Source organism: Rosa chinensis, chromosome 4, assembly GCF_002994745.2.
Source record: "Rosa chinensis cultivar Old Blush chromosome 4, RchiOBHm-V2, whole genome shotgun sequence".
Lineage (NCBI taxonomy): Eukaryota > Viridiplantae > Streptophyta > Magnoliopsida > Rosales > Rosaceae > Rosa > Rosa chinensis.
In genome coordinates, this window is record NC_037091.1 from 22,599,619 (window position 1) to 22,613,402 (window position 13,784).

Sequence of the window (13,784 nt, forward strand, 5' to 3'; positions counted from 1 at the left end):
TTGTGTAAGATATAACTCTGTGGAGCGAGTGTATATTGATTTTGAGGGTTCAGGGCATCAGTATGTACTTGGTTTTAAAGGAAAAAGTTTCCAGGTATTTTGTATTGATGGATGAATGATCACGCATGTATAATTATGGGATTATATATCGATTTTTATTGGTGTTAAAAATTAGGGGCGTGACAGATTCCTAGTCCCCATAGCATCTGGCCAACCAACCCTGCCGCTGGTGGCACTCCCCATATCCGTTAAGCCGTTAAACGATGGCTAGTTGTCTGCCACACCACCCTAGCATCGAAGGACATCGTGGACCAAAAACCGGATTCCAACACCACCTAGGATAGATCAACTAGTGGGGTACGACATCCGCACCATCATGCAATCCGGCCAGAGGATATCCTGTTTCGCACCCACCGAATCTCCACCGCTTCAGCAGCACCGCGGGGAAGAGGAGGCCCACTGAGATCACCAAAGTTTCTATCTGGATCCCACTTCTCCTAGTAATCACTGCCTACCTCTGAACTTGTACCAACAGAAACTTGGCCCGCCGACACCGCCCCAGCTGAGCCCAAACTCCTCTCCAAAGATGCACTGCCTCCGAAGACAAAGATGAATAAACCAAAGCCTAAAGGTTTCTCCATGAATGGATTAGGTATAGATAACAACGAACATTAGTGCCGCCGCACCACAAACCCTAACAGAGTGCTCTGCTGGGTCATTATTCTTTGATTTCCACTTTTTCTACTACCTTTTTGTTCTCTAACTTTTATACTACTAGAATTTGATTTAGTTTCAGCTTTGATCCTAATCTCATGTTCTCAAACATTAATGAATGACATATTTAAGTACTGACAAACTTATTATTAATTTTTTTTGGAGAATTAAGTATTGACAAACTTTGCTTTGTTGAAGCATGTGGATTGTGGTTTATAGGTATTTAAACCAAAATTTGTTAAGGCCCACGGTATAGACCCCGACAAAGAGATAAAGCATCAATTTGAAATGTTGTTGTATAATGGTTTTCCAGATCCACATTTAGTTTAGTTGGCTTGGTCGTGACTCTTGTTTGTTCTGTCAAGGGTTCTTCTTCCCCGTAGTTTTATGGATTGGGTGTTTCAAGTCGGCCAAAAAAAACAAAAGAAAAAACAAAAAAAAAACAAACAGATGAATCATGCATTTACTAACACAATTAAGGATTAATCAAGCCATTCCACTTGTTTTCTAATAACAGACTTTCTCATTCTAAGCATTCCTCTTCAGGATCAAATCCAGATATGATCCTGTCGACGTTTACATCAGTTTATAGATGTTGCATCAGCCACGCTCATTGTATTGTACACTCTATCAGAAGCTTTCTTCACCTACAAAACGAATTAAAAAAGGTTTGAGATTTATTGTATTAGAGGTTGAGAAATGAAACATATACAACGTGAACTGATGACGTAGTTTACTTCTTTCTCCCAATCTGTGAATAAGATTATGATTCCCAGAAATAGTGCTTGCACAAATAGTGCCATGATAATTCCCATCCAAAGACCCTGCGAAGAACCATATTATATTATTTTGAAATTAATATGAGTACCTAGTACTATATATTCTTTTAAAAGAAACACCAACAGTTGATTGAACCAAATTTAAGCAAAAAGTATGAAGGGAAACTTAAAATATGAAAGTAAAAGGATTTAGTATCACCTTGCCTCCAATGTGAAATACAAAAGCTAATAATATTGAAGTAGGAATGCCCATAAGATAATAAGCTCCCAGGTTAACATATGCTCCGATCTTCTGCTGTCCACTTCCTCTTATGATACCTGAATTATAAAGTATAAGCTACTATAAATTATTTAAAAGGAGAGACCTGTACAAGGTTAAAACTTAAGGTCGAGAAATATATATATGCTGACCTGATTTTAAAACTTAAAAATCAATACAAACGTATACACCCCCCGTAGAGAACCTTTTTATTTGGTCCGACACAAACACATAAGATGCTATAACATAATACAAATGCCTTCTATGAGAGAAATTGTTTAGCAGAATGGATACCTGAAAGCACAGATTGAATTCCATCAAAAAAGTGTGATACCGCGAGTAAAATCAGCATTTGTCCAACATAGTTCACTACTTCCTCTTCACTACTATAACAGTAGCCCCAAACTGTTCGACCCAGTATCAGTACAGTAGCAACCACAACACCTTCAGCAACAACTATGCATAGTGAAACACCTACTGCTAGACGAGCTAGTCGTGGTTGCCCGGCACCCAATTGATTTGAAACTCGTGTGCTAAGAGAGAATATATTGAAAATGAGAACAGGAAGAACTTTTAAGAAATTAAAATACTCACACAAAAGGCAAGCACCAGACTAACCTTGCTGCACTGGAGAATGCAAGAGGAATCATGTATACCATTGAACATGTATTAAGGCTGGGAATGTGTCATCAATTCAGAGTCAGTTAGCTACCTAGGAATTCATATTGATCTCAAGTCATTATAGTTACTGTGTCCAATACAAACCTGATTGACAGGACTGAGGTTTCAAGCCGTGGATTTGGAAGGAAACCAGCTAAGAGAACCATCATTTCGAATGACCAGATTTCTAAGCTGTTAATGGAAGTGAAAGCAACAATTACATCCAGAAGTCCTAAGTAATGGGTTCCCAGTATTCCAAGGTTAGAATATTAGCAACCGTAATTGGAAGTTGCACAAACAATATGAATTTCCCTTCAAATCATCGATCTAGAAAGTCTTAATTTAACATTAGTAAAAGAACAAAATATTACCTGATCATTATAGCTGAAGGAATAGATAGTCTTATGAAATTCGGAATTCCATGAAATGCCTCCTTTGAGAATCCAGTCCATGTGTGTATACAAGAAGGAGAAACTCTGATATAAACAGCCAAGAGTAATGCATTGATCCAATATGAGATAGAGATCGCGACAGCAGCGCCTCTATATCCCAAGCTGGTCTTATATACAAGAAGCCAGCAGAGAAGCAAGTGCACTAGTGTTGCACTACCTGTGGTAACTATCATGGGAACAACATTGTTTTGGGTTTGCAAGAATCTGGAATGACATTGTTGAATTGCATAAGCGAAAATGCATGGTGTCAGGAAACGAGCATAAGTTCCAGCGGCTGCGGCAATTTCTGGATCTTGACCCAAGAATTTGAGAATGTGGCCTGCATTGAACCATATAGTTGCAAGAGGAATGCATGCCAAAAGAATAACAAGCATTGCCCTCTGCATGTGTACACCAAGCATATGATACTGTTTTGCCCCATAGGACTGCCCACAAAATGTGTCCAATGCGCTACCCATTCCTATCTGTTCAACAATTTAAGTGAGAAATGGAAACTATTATCCCATACCAATCATGAAAAGCTGAAGGTTATCTTGCTAAATACCCTTTTGGGCTCAGCAGATACTATGATCACTTAAAATACCAGCCGGGGGCATTCTTGTAAAGTACCTTTGTTATTTAAAAATAATAATAAGATCACCCAAATTTAAAATCTTAGCAACATAACTATTGGGACAGTTAAATTGACGGTGAAATAGTAACGAGTTAATGTATATGGAATTTCAGTAAGTCTTTTATATTTCGTTGGGGTTTCAAAACAAGTAAGCCTTTGTTATGTTACAACTTAAAAACTAATATAATCAATCATGTAATAAAGAAGGATTTCATAGGATAACGCAATCTATATATCTTACAATCAAGCTCAAACCAGTGACTGATGCAAAAGAAGTTGCCGTAGAAGCAGCTGCGAGTGATAGTTCCCCAAGATGACCAACATACATGACTGAAATAGCCTGCATACCACATAGCAAGAAATTTGATGATACCAGCGGCCCTGCCAGCAATAGCTGCTTCTTCAGTTCCCCGAGAAATTCGTCTTTCGTAAGTTGTCTCTTGGTTGAATGTACTGCATGTTCTTGGGGCAGTACCACCGGTATCAGGGGTGATTCGAGATCTGCAGATTGTTCTTCGTCAGCCATTAACTATGCTCTTTGTTTTTACAGAGAAAGTGTGTTTTTACAGAGAGAGTGTTCAACGAGCATCGACTTTATAATCTAAGAACACTATTTGTTCAATGCATCCAGTGCTAATTGGGCCCATATTTTCTTGTCTAAAATGGTCCTTGGCACCTTCCAACATTATTGAGTGTTGCTCCTTAATCCCTATACCGTGGGGAGCACACAAATATAAATAATGTATCTGGAGCTACGCGTACAGCAGCCATGCCTATGCTAATAATATTGTTTTTTTTTTTTTTTGTTTAGTGTGGAAAAATAATGCACCTCCTTTCCTCCTTTATACTTCCGAATGACTCGTAGTCAAGATCAGAGGCTTACTGAGTGATGCAAAACGGATGGCAGCCCAATTCGAAAAACAGTTTGATCGTGCAAAAGGAGGAAAACGAAAAGTTACTAGTAGTCACGACGGAGCTCGGTATCCGATTGGAGCGCGCCATAGCTTTCCGGAAAGCGAATTGTGCCAAGAACAAAACTCGTCGCTATGCCATGATGTGTGGGCTTTTTCGGCATTTTGGGATCATTTAGGGCCTCAAAACTGCAATTTACTGTTTTTTCAAAATTTCGGTTTCCTAATTTATTTTGGGTTTGTTTTTATTTTTACCCATGGGCTTTAGGGTTTCATTGTTAGTCGCCCTGGGTTTCTTTTCTCATATATAAGCAACCTTAAATGGTAGCAGAACTATTTTTTATCATATTTTCAATCAAATTGAGATTTGTCTCTTTTATCTCTGGTGGACTTCAAAACCTTTTCTTTTAGGTTTATTGCTTGTAAACCTAGGTGATCTTTCCGACTGCGTCACTGAGTTAAGCAACTATTAGAGCATATTGATCGAGTAGATTGGTGATCGAGTAGGATCACTAATTGAGAGCAACTACTAATCCTAGTACTTATTTTAATGGCAGTATTCAGAGAGGAATAAAATCAATGGGAGCTAAAGAAGAAAATATTGTTTTGCTTACTCTCTTATTGGTGACAGGAGACGTGGAATGCAAGACGTGCATGGGGCACTACAAGTCCAAAAGCTTGATCTCCAAGGCAACAAGTCAGCAAAGTACCACTCCATTACACATTATAGCTAGTGTGACCCACTAAAATCGCCGCCGTGGCTAGCGTACGTTAGAAAGCAGCAGCAACAAGACGTCGTTGAACATACTGAATGCCACCCGATTAAAAAAACCCAGCCATTCTTTGGCCAAGCACAATCAAAATGGCCGTCAACGCCTCTAAGCCATCCCACCCCATAGACCCAAAACCAAACGGTCTGAATCTGCTCGGACCCAAACTAATATGCCAGTAAAGCAGGATGGAAAGCAACTCTTCTGTCCTTGGCCATAATTCTGAAACAGATGAAACCATGTGAAGCAGCAGGTGTAGAAAGCACCGAAAGCAACTTTGGTCTTTTCTAAAGATGCCTTTTGCTTTTCAAAAAAGACGAAGGTGAAAAACATTTCACATAAAGAAATCTGCTTTTCGTCAATCGAGCTTAATCATCAGGAGCACTCACGAGAGTAGAAAATAATGGAGTTGTTTTGTACATTTTTATGTTTTGAATTCTAGTTTGAGTTCCGCTTCCTATATAAGCAGTCTTAGTTTCAGTTTGTAAGGCATTAGAAAATTGAGCAGAATAGTCTTTTCACGGGAAGTAAGAAAGTCATAGTAGCAGTGTGTCATTTCCTTCCTGTCTAGTGTGGAGTGGTGTGCTTTCTTTTTCAAGTAAGTATCTGTAATCGCTCTCATGGATAGCTAAACAGTTTTTAGCTATTTACTTGAGAATGAGACTCCGAATTCATAGCTTGTAATTATGTTTGAATAAATAATTTCAAATTGCTCATCCACTTCGTCAATATTTCAATATTTCAGTTTTACATTGTTGTTTTATATTTGTGTTCAGCCTTAATCTTGTACTATCTTTAAGTTTAGATTTTTTGTTTCTTAGAAAGATTTGCGTTAGCTTAGGATAGAAAAAAGCAGCAGTGATTCTGCCTGTTAAAGTAACCGTTAGGTAGGGAGCAATTAGGTGAAAAACTTAGGCATGTTGAAGGGTAGTTTATTTTTCTCAAAAGTTTGAACAGGTTTTTCTAACCTGTTTAGCATAGGATATGTTTGGCACTACCCTAAAAAGAACTACCATTATGAGTCTTTTCCCCTAAGGTTTGTGTACGTAATTGGGCAAAATACCAACTTGTTGGATCGATTGGGCAAAATACATAGTGATTTTGGGGAAAAGGACAAAACCCCAATATATAACTCTAATCATACACGCCTCTTTCCTCCAAATGGGTTTTGGACTGGTCAACGCAAGTTTTGTTTTGATTCGTTTTGGTATGTTGTTCCAGTTCTGTCGTTTCTCTTTGGACCGGATGAGAGTGGTTTGCCCAAGAATGGTAGTCTAGCCAATAGTCCAAGACGCCTTAGGCGACTAGTGCCAGCACTCCTCTTCGAGGCAATGAGGCAGTGAAGAAACGTGGTCAAGATGCATGTACTTTATTTATCTTTTATATATACATTTATATATAATATATATCACTGTCAAGATATTTGAACAGATGTGTATTATATACACTGATTTGTATGTGTATGACAGTGAAAAGATTTTAGATTTTTGATAAGCTGATATTGCCAGCTTGCTGACATTGATTGATTTTGTTCTTATGTTCTTGATGTAAAGTTGCTCTTGGAAGAAATGGGAGGAGTCCAACGAGGCAGCTGATGGCCATTTTGAACTGAACTAATATGTATAATCTAATTAATTTAGTCACATGAAAAGATGGAATACTCTCCTGTATATCTTATCTATCTACAGAGCAGAAAAGGCTCTCCTGTCTTGCTTCTCTTCAGTGAGGAAGAAATAAAAAGTGTATATATATAGGACGCTCATATTAAACAACATATCATATGAAGAAACTGGCATATAACAAGCCAGATACATCCAGTGCAAAATCATATGAGGCTTGTTACCTCAGTCTCTGAGAGGAGGAGATCAAATTAATGTCTTCCCCTTTGAATAATTTATTTTCTCGAAATTTTCTAGTATCGACTTGGTAATTAGGTCCCCAAATCTAGATATGATCATGACTTTAGCATGATGTTTACGACACATCACCCACGCTGACTGCATTGTGCACCCTATCAGAAGCTTTTTTCACCTACAAACGGAATCAAACTGGACAATGAGAAAAATCTAACAATAAAACAGATCACTACTGGTACATGAAAACTAGGTAACAAGGTACTTTACTTCTTTATCCCAATCTGTGCATATGACAATGATTGCAAGACATAGTGCTTGCACGAATAGCGCGACGACAATTCCTATCCAGAGACCCTGTGAAGAACATGTCCCAAGTTAATACTGACTAGTATCATATTTCCAAGAAAGACTAAGAAACTGTCCCAAGTTAATACTGACTAGTATCATATTTCCAAGAAACCATAAGGATATCTTGTTGTTACCTTTCCTCCAATGTGGAGGCCAAAAGCAAATACTAGTCCAATAGGAATGCCTAGAAGATAATAAGCTCCCAGATTAACATATGCTCCAATCTTCTGCTGCCCACTTCCTCTTATGACACCTGAAACACAAAGTGAAGCAACTTATTTTTAGTAAATCTGTAAATGAGTAACAAGATAAATAAAATGAGAAAAATTATTTTTGTATAAGGGGAATCTGTAGATATGGAGAAACCTGAGAGAACAGATTGAGGTCCATCAACAAAGTGGGATATTGCAACAAAAATCAACATTTCACTAACATAATTCACAACTTGTTTTTCATTGCTGTAACAGTATCCCCATACTTTTCGACCCAATATCATGACAGCAGCAACAACAATGCCTTCAATAACAACAAGGCATAGTGAAACACATGCAGCTAGACGTGCTAGTCTAGGTTGCCCGGCACCCAATTGATTTGATACTCTTGTGCTACAAAGAACAGAACAGAACTTGTAAGAAAAGGATTCCTGATAGAGGTATGAATCTACTGCATGTAGAATCAGACTCACCTTGCTGCACCACTGAATGCAAGGGGAATCATGTATGCCATTGCACATGTGTTAAGGCTGCGGTATGAAACAATCGATTAGTATCATCATTTTTTGCTACATTTTTGTTGGCTACCAATAAGAACTTATATTGTTCACAAATCAATATTAAGCATTGCAAACCTGATTGACAGGACTGAGGTTTCAAGCTTTGGATTTGGAAGAAAACCAGATACAAGAACCAACATTTCAAATGACCAAATCTCTAAGCTGTCAAAGACATGAAAGCAACAAACCATACTAAGTACTACTATTGTATATTACCAAATATAACACAGAGTGGTAGCATTTTTTTTTTTTTTTTTTTTTTGAGATATTAGTGCCTTTGTGTGAGAATCATGGTATTGCAACCTATATAATCTCCAAAGTTGATACAGTCTCATGTCAACCAAAGTTTACCTAAGCATGACAGCTGAAGGAATCGATAGTCTTAAAAAAGTGGGAAGTCCATGGAAGGCCTCCTTTGAGAATCCAGTCCATGTGCTCTTGCAAGATGGAGAGATTCTGACATAAAGAAACAATAACAATGCATTGATCCAATAGGTGATGGCGTTTGCCACAGCAGCACCTTTATATCCGAGGCTGGTCTTGTATACCAGAAGCCAACAGATAAGCAAGTGTAGCAGTGTTGCAGTTCCGGTACTAACAATCATCGGAACCACATTGTTTTGTGTTTGCAGGAATCTAGCATGACATTGTAGGATTGCATAAGCGAAAATGCATGGTATCATCAAACGAGCATAATCTCCGGCAGCAGCAGATATCTCTGGATCTTGACCCAAGAACTGTAGAATCCTTCCTGCATTGGCCCATATAGTCGCAAGAGGAATGCTCACCAGCAAAAGAACAAGCATTGCCCTCTGCATATGTATACCAAGCATCCGATACTGTTTCGCTCCATAGGATTGACCGCAGAAAGTGTCCAGTGCGCTACACATTCCCATCTATTTAACAACGTCGAAGTTAAAGGAAACAATATACAACAAGCTAGAAACATAATCAAAACTCATGTACATATCATTGCATAAAAATTTTCTACATGTACAAGACTAGGACCCATCTTACTATCAAGCTCAAACCGGTGACCGAAGCGAATGAAGTGGCCATTGAAGCACCCGCAAGTGATAGCTCCCCGAGATGACCAACATACATGACTGAAATAACTTGCATCCCAAATAGCAGGAAATTTGATGACACAAGTGGCCCTGCTAACAACAGCTGCTTCTTCACTTCCTCGACGATTTCATCTTTATTCAACAATCCCTTTCTTGATTGTAGAGCATGTTCTTGTGGATCAGGAATCAAGGGCGATTCAAGACCGCCTCTCTGTTCCTCTGCATCCATTAATTGGTTGTATATCTCTTCTGCAGGGAGCAGTAGTATTAATGAAATCAACTTATGAAGAATCTTATGGATCCAAATATATGACAAATTTACCAAATACAATTGAAACAGACAATCGACCGGCTACAGAAGCTTTCATATATATGCTTTCTAATATTATAAAATATATGGCACACCGAACGTGATATTTAATAGGGCTAGGATCGGGCCGAGCCCGTGTAAAATTTGGTGGGCCCGGGTTATGACATTTATTCTGCAGGTCGGGCTAAATTAATGATTATTAATTTTAGGGATTGAGTTAGGCTCGGACCGATTTTTACGGGCCGGGTTTTTAGGCCCAACAAGCTGATTAAGGGAGGAAAAAAAAAACATACAAACTATCAAAACTTCACATTTTCACAAGATCAATACCAAATATCCACTGATGAACATGTCAATCTATTCAAACAAATGATTCATCACAATTCAAGGCAAACCAAATGAATAAATCCACTTGCTGAACAAGTTTCAAATTCCAACATAACAACACCAAATATCCACTGATGAACATGTCAATCTATTCAAGCAAATGATTCAGTGATTCATCACAATTCAAGGCAAACCAAATGAATAAATCCACCTGCTGAACAAGTTTCAAATTCCAACATAACAACTCAACAAATCCGAGCAAGTTCCAAATAAACAACCAAACAAGTTCATAATTCTGAAAGAAAAAAAAAAGGTAAACAAGTTCATAAATAAACAATTAAGCAATGAGGCAACTCCTTCACATGGATCCAGCACTCCAGCTCCAGCGGCTTCATTTAAGTTCCATCCTAGCAGTGATTCAAAGATGCATATAGCCTTAATGAGCTTGGACAGAAGGATTGTTGACTGCAATTCAAGAACATGACCAGCAGCAATTCAAAAACGTGACTTGCAGCAATTCACAAACATGACCAGCAATTTAAAAACTTTCAACACTAACCTTGGTTTGCCACAACAGTTTTCTTGCATTTTTTTTTTTGAAGCCTTTGCAGCCTTGTCTCCACTTTGTTTGTCTGCAAATTCTGTGGAAAAATGTACAGAGTTAATGACATTACAAACATTGAAAAAACTGAAAACAAAGAAAAGAATTAAAAAAGATATGCAGACCATTACATCAGTACCTATCTCAGCTTGCTCATAAAATTCCATTTCTTCAATTGATGGATAACATTCAATCGAAGATGCATCTTCCTCCTTGATCCAATTCTGCAAGCATATCAATGCTTCAACAGATTTTGGAGTCAATGAACTCCGGTAGGGATCAATAACCCTTTTCCCTGTGCTAAAACAGCTCTCCGATGCCACTGTTGATACTTGAATTGCGAGAACATCCCTTGCAAGAGCTTGTAGGTTTGGATATTTCCCACCATTGAGCTCCACCACAACAATAAATTGAATTCAGCATTCTTTGGAGGCAACTCAATAGGATCTAAGAGGTACCTATCCACCTCACTCTCAACAACCACTTCACAACTGTCTTGAAGCTTCTTCTCCCAATCAACAAGCATTTCAGCCATCTTTCATGTCATTGTTCTTGATGTCGAGGAGCTGCAGCCACTACTTTGAACAAGTTCTTTGTTGCTTTTTTTCTGGGAAGTAGAGGAGCTTGCATACAAATCTGTCAAGCTCACCAAAAGATCCTTGAGTTGGTTGCTCTTATCGTTCATAGAGAATGTATCATAATCTAGATACTTCACTAACACATGTTCAAAGTTTCTAAGTTTGTATCGAGGGTCCAAAACTAATGCCACTAGAAGGAGTTGATTTAAATCTTCAAGGGCACCAAAGTATTTCTTGAATTTGGACTTCATTTTCATTGCCATACTAACCAAAACTTTCTCTGCTTCACTGCCCTCGGCCATTTCAGTCCTTACAAACAGAGAATCTATCTCTCCTTCTATAGTCACAATCTGATGAAATGCCATATGAGTAGTGGGCTTTGTCGTTGCGCTGATCTTGAGGGTTACATCGTAGAATACCTTCAAAAACTGCACAAATACTGCTGCCCTCTCCCAATCACTATCATTTGGTGGCCCAATCCTCTTCCTATGCTTCTTGTTCTTGTCCTCTTCCCTAACTTCTTCATTGTCCTCAACAATATCATCATCCTCATCGAAATAACTATAGAATTTTTGCTCCTCTTCTTCTGCCATCCTTTCAAAATCCTTCCTTAACTGTATTTAACATAAAAAAAGGTGTTGTTCCATCTAGTTGGAACATCAAGCACAAATATTTTCTTGCTTTTCGATACTTCTTTTTCTACACACAGCTTAAAATCATCCAACCTCGACGGAGAACTCCGCACATACTTCACAGCATTTCTTATTGCAGCCACCGACCTATCTAAAATGGTCAAACCTGATCTCACAATCAGGTTTAAAACATGAGCAAGGCATCTGACATGCAAATTCTTGCCTTCCAGAAAAGGGGCAGTAGCCTAATTACCCATCTTCTTCCTCAAATAATCTATCGCCACCTTATTCGCCGATGCATTATCCACACTCACAGTCAAAAACTTATCAATCTTCCGCTGAACCAAACATGCTTCTAAAAGTTTTCCTATGCTTGTGCCTTGGTGGTTGGGAATGACACAAAAGTTTAGAATTCTTTTGTGCATTCTCCAGCCACTATCAATAAAGTGTGCCGTCACAACCATGTAATTCACATTTTGAACCGATGTCCATGTATCGGTTGTGAGTGAGACTCTGTGATTAGCTAATTCTAACCTCAGTTTTTCTTTTTGTGCTTCATACATTTCAAAAAACCTATTAACAATTACTTTCCTACAAGGAATTGTCCACTGAGGCACATCCACTGAACAGAAATGCTTAAATCCAGCTTTCTCAACTTGAGAAAATGGAAGCTCATCCATAACAATCAGCTTACAACAAGCTGTTATACAAGTATCAGGACACCATTTCCTCATAGCTAAAGACGCATTTTTTGTTTGATCACTACTTAAAACATACTGGTCTAATTCCATCCTAGGAGGATACTTCTTGCATATTTTCTCACATGGTTCTAAAAATCGGCCTGGGCGGCGCCTGGGCTCTAGTCGCAGGCGTACCATTCCGATTTTGGCCTGGGCGAAGGTATTAGGCGCTGGCCTTTTAGGCGCCCGCCTAGGCGAGCTAGGCGGAGGTTAGGCGGCCTGAACGAAGGCTGGGCGGAGTAGGCTTGGCGCTAGGCGCTTGAATTTTTTATTTTTTTATCCTCATTCGTCAAATCTACGATTGTCTTCTCTCACTCTCTTAGTTTGCTGACAACCCAGAACTGAAAAATCCGTATACTAAGCACACAAATCACAATTCAAAATCAAAATCATCAATTTGGGTGCAGAGAAAACATGGGATTCCCTCTTTGGTTCAAGAAAAGCAAAAGCTTCAATCTTTACTATAATCCTCAATTTTCTTGACCACGTTTTCTGGGCAACGAAACAGAGAGAGAGTAATAGCTTACTGTTAAAGATTGGAAATTGTAGGTGGAGATCTTGGAGGTCTCAGATCTGTGGTGGCCTTGCCTTGGGTCTTGACGAAGAGAAATGGAAGAGCTTGCCTTGGGTTTTGACGCACAGAAATGCCCATCAATTGCAGAAATGGAAGAGAGAGGGAAGAGCTTGCCTTTGGTTTTGATGCACAGAAATGGAAGAGAGAGAGAGAGAGAGAGAGAGAGAGAGAGGTAGTTGGTTTGGTTTAATTAGTACTTTAGTGGGATAGGTTGGATTGGAATGTCGAAGACTCAAGCTGGGTTTTTTTAATATTTTTTATTATTATACTTGGTGAGTTATTGCTCAATTGACCTCTTTGTCCATGCCATTCTTTCTATTTTCAAACATTATATATACCTTATATTTTTATTTAAATAATTATATGTTATAAAAATAAAAATAAAATATAAAAATAAAAACCGCCTAGTCCCTGCCTAAGCCCCTGGGCGCTAGTCCTCGGGTCACCGCCCGACTAGCGCCTAGCGTTTTTTAGAACCTTCCTTTCTCAATGTGACGACTAAGTGTACTAGTGCCATTAAAACTAGAATCACCAGCAAGTTCAGTAAAGCAATAAACACACTTAGCTGATACTTCATGGCCAACTTTTACCTGCTTTCCATCAACGGTATTGTAAATCGGCTTGTCAAATTTTTCGAAGTGTTCCCAGACCCAACTCCTTGAACTTGGCTTCAATGGCTTCACTTTTTTCTTCTCTACCCGCTTTCTCTTCATCTTCTATGATGTTGGAGGCTGCTTTTCTTCTTTTCCTTCTCCTTCAAATGCTGGCACAATTTCTTTCCCCATCCTCAAATCATCAGTGGCCATATTCAAAGTATGAGA

At 38.7% G+C, this 13,784-nt stretch overlaps 2 protein-coding genes across 2 annotated transcripts; both read right to left on the reverse strand.

Moving 5' to 3' along the window:
* Positions 1 to 1,153: 1,153 nt before the first annotated feature.
* LOC112196381 (protein DETOXIFICATION 16) lies at positions 1,154 to 4,156 on the reverse strand. The gene is made up of 8 exons (XM_024336709.2): positions 3,719 to 4,156; positions 2,784 to 3,328; positions 2,518 to 2,604; positions 2,371 to 2,427; positions 2,047 to 2,285; positions 1,693 to 1,811; positions 1,452 to 1,538; positions 1,154 to 1,361 (listed from the first exon to the last, which is right to left on the reverse strand). Exons 1-8 carry the CDS (start codon positions 4,001 to 4,003, stop codon positions 1,296 to 1,298), a joined length of 1,485 nt encoding a protein of 494 aa, XP_024192477.1. The 5' UTR covers positions 4,004 to 4,156; the 3' UTR covers positions 1,154 to 1,295.
* A 2,725-nt stretch (positions 4,157 to 6,881) lies between these two features.
* On the reverse strand, positions 6,882 to 9,572 carry LOC112196382 (protein DETOXIFICATION 16). The gene is made up of 8 exons (XM_024336710.2): positions 9,152 to 9,572; positions 8,486 to 9,030; positions 8,210 to 8,296; positions 8,048 to 8,104; positions 7,729 to 7,967; positions 7,497 to 7,615; positions 7,282 to 7,368; positions 6,882 to 7,189 (listed from the first exon to the last, which is right to left on the reverse strand). The coding sequence occupies exons 1-8, from the start codon at positions 9,428 to 9,430 to the stop codon at positions 7,133 to 7,135; spliced, it is 1,470 nt and encodes a 489-aa protein (XP_024192478.1). The 5' UTR covers positions 9,431 to 9,572; the 3' UTR covers positions 6,882 to 7,132.
* Between the last annotated feature and the right edge of the window lie 4,212 nt (positions 9,573 to 13,784).